Source organism: Belonocnema kinseyi, chromosome 8 (assembly GCF_010883055.1).
Source record: "Belonocnema kinseyi isolate 2016_QV_RU_SX_M_011 chromosome 8, B_treatae_v1, whole genome shotgun sequence".
Taxonomy (NCBI): Eukaryota; Metazoa; Arthropoda; class Insecta; order Hymenoptera; family Cynipidae; genus Belonocnema; species Belonocnema kinseyi.
In genome coordinates this window covers 82663457-82670889 of record NC_046664.1, presented here as the reverse complement: position 1 = coordinate 82670889, position 7433 = coordinate 82663457, and the positions used below count along the sequence as shown (strand labels likewise).

General features: G+C 23.0%; 1 protein-coding gene across 8 annotated transcripts in view; it reads left to right on the top strand.

Moving 5' to 3' along the window:
- The window catches only part of LOC117178903 (AP-1 complex subunit gamma-1), a 93038-nt gene that overhangs the window by 64873 nt on the left and 20732 nt on the right, over positions 1 to 7433 (top strand). For 5 of the 8 annotated variants that reach the window (XM_033370435.1, XM_033370436.1, XM_033370441.1 and 2 more), the window contains 2 exons: positions 6487 to 6614; positions 6702 to 6966. In XM_033370435.1, the coding sequence (XP_033226326.1) occupies positions 6487 to 6614; positions 6702 to 6966 (393 nt within the window). The remainder of the gene's footprint in view (positions 1 to 6486; positions 6615 to 6701; positions 6967 to 7433) is intronic. The other 3 variants (XM_033370442.1, XM_033370438.1, XM_033370437.1) reach the window with 1 other exon arrangement.

The following is a 7433-nucleotide window of genomic DNA, read 5'->3' as shown; positions in this document are numbered from 1 at the left end:
TTCTGAGGTCGGATTCGGATTCAGCGCAGCAAAAACCTTCGGGTATACTAGGTCTGGTCTCTGGTTCCGGACCTTTGTCAAATTTTTTCGGCCTGTGTTATTCTCGAACGGTTAGTCCGATGTGAATTTAACAATTTTGTTAAAAATTCATCCTTTTTTGGTGGAAAAAATTTGTGTTTTTTGTAGAAACTTATTTTTTGTTACAAAATTCGTATTTTGATTTCGAAAAGTCAATTGGAATCTTTTTTGGATGAAAATTCAACCATTTAAAAAAATATATATTTGTTTGAAATTAAAATGTTGGCATTGAAAAATGTACTGAAATACTTTAGAAAAATTGTCGTTTTTTATTAAAAATTCCTCTGTTTTAATACAAATTTCATCTTTCTTGGATAAAAATTTAATTTTTTTTCGTAGAAACTTATTTTTTGTTAAAAAATTCTTATTTTGATCTTGAGTCAACTAGAATCTTTTTTCATGAAAATTTAACATTGAACAAAACTTGTTTAAAAAAATAAAAAATCATCTGTTTTACGTGAAATTTCGCCTTCTTGGTTTTTTTAAAAAAATTTTTTTATCAAAATTTAACTATTTGGTTTTGGAATTCGCCAATTTTATTAAAAATTCATCCTTTTTGGTGGAAAAAATCGTCTTTTTTTAATGAAAATTAATTCCTTTTTTGTAGAAACTTATTTTTTATTACAAAATTCGTATTTTGATATCGAAAAGTCAACTGGAATCTTTTTTGGGTGAAAATTCAACAATTTTTTTGAAAATAATTTCGTTTAAAAAAAAATCATCTATTTTAAGAGAAAAAAATATACTTTTTGTTTAAAATAAAAATGTTGGCATTGAAAAATGTACTGCAACACTTTAGAAAAAATGGTCGTTTTTATTAAAAATTCCTCGGTTTTAATACAAATTTCATCTTTCTTGGATAAAAATTCAATTTTTTTTCGTAGAAACTTATTTTTTGTTAAAAAATTCATATTTTGATCTTGATTCAACCAGAATCTTTTTTGATGAAAATTCAACATTTCAAAAAATAAAAATTCATCTGTTTTAAGAGAAATTTCGCCTTTTTGGTTTTTGTTTGTTTTTTTAAAATCAAAATTCAACTATTTGGTTGGGAATTCAACAATTTTATTAAAAATTCATCCTTTTTGGTTGTAAAAATTCGTCTTTTTTTAATGAAAATTAATTCTTTTCTGTAGAAACTTATTTTTTAATACAAAATTCGTATTTTCATCTCGAAAAGTCAACTAGAATTTTTTTTTTTTGGTGAAAATTCAACCATTATTTTGAAAATAATTTCGTTTAAAAAAAAAATCATCTATTTTAAGAGAAAAAAAATATACTGTTTGTTTAAAATAAAAATGTTGGCATTGAAAAATGTACTGAAACACTTTAGAAAAAATTGTCGTTTTTATTAAAAATTCCTCGGTTTTAATACAAATTTCATCTTTCTTGGATAAAAATTCAATTTTTTTTCGTAGAAACTTATTTTTTGTTAAAAAATTCATATTTTGATCTTGATTCAACCAGAATCTTTTTTGATGAAAATTCAACATTTAAAAAAATAAAAATTCATCTATTTTAAGAGAAATTTCGCCTTTTTTTGCTTGTTTTTTGATCAAAATTCAACTATTTGGTTGGGAATTCGACAATTTTATTAAAAATTCATCCTTTTTGGTGTCAAAAATTCGTCTTTTTTTTAATGAAAATTAATTCTTTTTTGTAGAAACTTATTTTTTGTTGCCAAATTCGTATTTTGATCTCGAAAAGTCAACTGAAATCTTTTTGGATGAAAATTCAGTTGTTTTTTTTTTTGAAGAAACTTATTTTTTGTTAAAAAATTCATATTTTAATCTTCAGTCAACTAGAATCTTTTTTGATGAAAATTTAACATTAAAAAAAAACTTGTTTAAAAAAATAAAAATTCATCTGTTTTAAGAGAAATTTCGCCTTTTGGTTTTTTTTTGTTTTTTTTTTTTATCAAAATTCAACTATTTGGTTCGGAATTCAACAATTTTATTAAAAATTCATCCTTTTTGGTGGCAAAAATTCGTCTTTTTTAAATGAAAATTAATTCTTTTTTGTAGAAACTTGTTTTTTAATACAAAATTCGTATTTTGATCTCGAAAAGTCAACTGGATTTTTTTTTGGGTGAAAATTCAACCATTTTTTTGAAAATAGTTTCGTTAAAAAAAAATTCATCTATTTTAAGAGAAAAAAAATTTTTGTTTAAAATATAAATGTTGGCATTGAAAAATGTACTGAAATACTTTAGGAAAAATTGCCGTTTTTTATTAAAAATTCCTCTGTTTTAATACAAATTTCATCTTTCTTGGATACAAATTCAATTTTTTTTTCGAAGAAACTTATGTTTTGTTAAAAAATTTATATTTTGATCTTGAGTCTACTAGATTTTTTTTTGATTAAAATTTAAAATTTAAAAAAACTTCGTTACAAAAATAAAAATTCATCTGTTTTAAGATAAATTTCGCCTTTTTTTTGGTTTTTGATCAAAATTCAACTATTTGGTTGAGAATTCGACAATTTTATTAAAAATTGATTCTTTTTTATGGCAAAAATTCGTCTTTTTTTAATGAAAATTCAACCATTAAAAAAATATATTTGTTTAAAAAAAAAAAGTATCTATTTTAAGAGAAAAAAATGTACTTTTTTTTTTTAATTAAAATGTTGACATGGAAAAATGTACTGAAATACTTTGGAAAAAGTTGTCGTTTTTCATTAAAAATTCCTCTGTTTCAATACAAATTTCATCTTTCCACGGATAAAAATTCAATTTTTTTCGTAGACACTTATTTTTTTGTTAAAAAATTAATATTTTGATCTTGAGTCAACTAGAATCTTTTTTGGATGAAAATTCAACCTTAAAAAAAGAATTGTTTAAAAAAATAAAAAATCATCTGTTTTAAGAAAAATTTCGTATTTTTCTTTTTATAAAAATTCAACTTTTTGGTTGAAAATTCCATCCTTTTTGTTAAAAGACAGCCTTTTCGGCTAAAAATTCGCCTTTTTGGATTGAAAATTAATTTTTTTTCGTAAAACTTATTTCTTTTTTCAAAATTCATATTTTGAGCGTGAAAAGTCATTTGAAATCTTTTTTAACAGAAAATTTAACTGTTTCATTAAAAAATTATCTTTCTGACTTAAAACTTCATCTTTTTTAGTAGAAATTTCATTTTTATTTAATGAACATGCCAGATTTGGTTTAAAAATTATTCTTCTTAAATCATTTTTTTAATAAATATTTTTTTTTTTTGAAATAGTGAAGAAGCCTTTTTTTGGTTTAAAATAAATTTTTGAACTAAAAATGTAACTTTTCCATTTTTTAAAGATTAATCTTTTTTAGATTAAATTTGTCCGTTTTTGTTAAATAAAGAAATAATACTTGTCTTGGTTTAAAATTTAATTTTTCTTGTGTAAAATGCAGCAGTTTCGTGGAGAATTAAGTTTTTGCTAGAGAGTCATAGTTTTTGTTTGAAAACTGCAATTTTTGTAGAGAAACTTTGTCTTTTGGCTTAAAAGTTCAACAATTAAAAAACATTTCAATTTACTTTTCACGATCAAAATATGAATTTTTAAACAAGAAATAAGTTTTACGAACAAAATTGAATTTTCAATAAAAAAAAGACGAACTTTTAGCCAACAAAATTGTCTTTTAACAAAAATGTTAAATTCTCAACCAAATAAGAAAAAAAGACGAAATATTTCTTCAAAAATATAAATTTTTATTTTTTTAAATGTTGAATTTTCATCCAAAAAAGATTCTAGTTGACTTTTCAAGATCACAATATAAATTTTGTAACAAAAAATAAGTTTCTATGAAAAAAACTAAATATTTATCCCAAAAAGTGCAACAAGTTGCAACAAAAAAAGTATGACTTCTTAACAAAATAGTTTAATTTTCAACCAAAAAGTTTTATTTTTCAACCAAAAAGTTTTATTTTTATCCAAGAAAGATGAAATTTCTCCTAAAGCAGGTAAATTTTTAATTAAAAAAGGGGAATTTTGATCCAGAAATAGTTAAATATTCAGCATTTCATTTGCCGTAATAATAAATGTGAAAAAAAACTAATTATCAATAACAAAATTTTTTATTATATAAAAAAAATAATTTTGCAACCAAGAATCAACAAAATACTTCAATCAAATATATAAATTTTCATCAAAGAAAGAAAATTTAATTTTTCAATTTTTAATGTCTCTGGCTTCAAATTACTGAAATTAATATAATTTAAAAAATTTTGTTATTCATTGACTAATTCTTTAATTTAGAGTATTTAAAATGTCAACGTGAATTTATATTTTTGGAACTTAATCTAAATCTTTGAACTCTATAATTTATAAAAGTTAAAAATTCTAAATTTTGCATTTTATCTTGATGTAATTAAAAATTATTCAATCAAAAAGTATTAGTGCCTTCCAGTGAATTTGTTTGTTGACCGGGAATTTTACAAAATTTGTATTCTAAAAATTTTGTCCAACTTTGACTTTAACTGTTTTTAAATAATTTCCTAAATTGTGATTTTTGTAAATTATTATATCATTTAGTTTAGAATGCTTAATTCGAAAATCTATCACTTTAAAAATTTTCCATTTAAGATTTTTAATTTTTAAGTATATATTTTAATTTAAAAAATTTCAAAATGCAGTTTTAAAGGTTAATAAAAATGAGAAGTTTTTAAAATAGAAGATTTTGAAATAAAAAACAGGGTGACCGTCGAACCGGGAAACCGAGAATTTTACGATTTTTCAGGAAAAAAATATGCCCAAGTTCGATTATAACCGTTTTTTAAAGAATTAAAGTGCAGTTTTGAGGATATAAACAATTAAAAATTAAAATCATTTGAAGTTGCAAATTTTTGATAAAAACAGTTTTATTTTATCCATTGTTAATATAAATAAATAAATTATTTTTAAAATGGATTAATTACCTATAATTTTATTTTTAAATAAAATTTTTCATGATTTATCAATAATATCACGTTTAATTTGAAATTTGTTAATGTAGAAAAAGAATAAGTATTTAATATTCAGCAATATTTTACTGTTCATTTAAGAGGAGTAAATTGAAACCAAATATTTAAAAGAAAACAATATGAAACTGAATTGTTTTACACAGAAAGCTTTGAATCTTTAGTTTTTCGAAGATCTTTTAATTTTTTATCGTTACAATTTTAATTGTTCTATTTAAAAAGTGTTTAATTCATAAGTGACATTGTTAAATTTTGACGCATAAATAACAATTGAACACTTATTATTTGTAATAAAAATTTGAGTAATTTTAAAAGATATGTAGAAGTTTTGAAAAGATTCAAAATTAATTGAAAACTTGAAATTATTTCAATTAATTTAAACGAAGTGTGTTACAAATTTTTTTCAGGACTTTTAAATATATTTTAAATTTAATTCGAATTATTTTTAAACTTCTAAATATCTCTTAATATTACTCTAATATTTTTACAAATAATAAGCGATCTATTGTTATTTATAAATTCAAATTTAATTTTTTTTGTAAATTTGCAGGAATCATTTAAAAAGGATTTTGAATTTGGACAAATTCAAAACCACTTCTAGATTTTTCAAGATTTTAAAATAAAATTTTAAAGCTTTTGAAGGATGTTAAAAAAATTATTAAAAAATTTTTAATGTGTCTAGCTTAAAATTACTTTAAATAATATAAGTTTGAAAACATTTAAAGTTCATTGCTTGATTCTTTAATTTAGACTATTGAAAATGTTAACGTGGATTTATATTTTTGGAACTTAATCTTTATCTTTGAACTCTATAATTGATAAAAGTTCTAAATTTGTCAGTTTATTTGCATTTCATTTAAAATTGTTTAATTGAAATGTGTTACCTTCCATTTGGCACGTGTAAATTTTTGAGCGCCTAAATATACAATTTTTGAATTGAAAACTTTTAAACTTCAATTTGAAAAGTTTGGAATTCAAGGGTTCTACATTGAATGCTTTAAATTGTTGTTTATTGTTTATTACTTTTTATGGTAAAAAACCGGGAAATGACCGGAAATTTGTTTCTTCGATTAAAACGGCCACCCTGCAGTGAATTTATTTTTTGTCCGGGAATTTTACTAATTTGTAGAAAAAAAATGCTCTCCAAGTTTGATTTCAACAGCTTTATAAATAATCAGTTGAATTTTCATCAATTTTAATTATGATATCATTTAGTTTACAGTACATAATTCCAAAATATTTCATTTACAAATTTTCCATTTTAGATGCTAATTTTTAAGCGTACATTTTTAATTTAAGGAATTTTAAAATACCGTTTTAAAGACAGACAGTTTTTAAAATTTTTGATTTAAAAAAATACGAAATATCTTTTAAAATAGATGAATTTTGATTGATACTTGAAATGGAAAATTGAAAAACTTGACCGGTAATTTGAATTCTTTTGCCACCTCGTTTGTCATTTTTGAATGTTTTTCAACAGCTTACGGAAGACGAAGTCATCGACGTTTATCAAAGGTTACTCTGGAGTCAACAGAATACAGTGATCACGAAACAATACACTTTGCTGTCTCTCACGAAGCTCAGCACCCGGTTTCAGAAAGGAAACGAGTAAGTTCTGAATTAGCACAATTTCCTCAAGTGATCCGGCGTTTTAGCGTTCTTTCAGCGGCAGATTTACTGACCCCGAATTAATAGGGATTCTGGGTTTTACAGAAAAATCCGGCATATAATAGACACTTTTGGCAGCAATCTGCACATTGAGCTGCAGCAGCGTGGAATTGAATTTTCCCAATTGTTCAAAAAGTACGATCATCTGAGACCCGCTCTTCTTGAAAGAATGCCTCCAATGGAAACGGCCAGACCGCAAGCCAATGGAATTATCGGAATGGTGAATGGTGAACCGGACATTGAAGAGGATAAATCAAACAATTTGGAGGCCGATGTTGTTACCCCTGATTCGGTATGTTAATTATTTAACAAATTAAAATTTTATTCTTTCATTTTTTACTATTGCTTTACGAGATTTTTCACGAGCATCTTGAATTTGAATTCTTGTTTTTCCCTCGTAAACGATCTTATTTATCAAGATAGTTGTTGAATTTTCAAGTAAATAGATGAAATTTCAACTAAAATGATCAATTTTTTAAATAAAATGATGAACATTTCACTGGAATACTTGAATTTTTAGCTAAAAAGATAAATTTTCGAACCAGAAGATTAATTTTCTAACAAAAACGACCGTTTTTCAACAAAACCAATTAGTTGAATTGCGAAATAAAAAATATAAATTTTCAGACAAAAAAGGAATATTCAAATTTTCATTTAAAAAAAAAATTAATTCTCAACCAAACAAATTAATTGTTAACTAAAATTATGAATTTTGTGAAAAGTTGAATTTTGAACCAAAAGGATGAATTTTCAACTAAA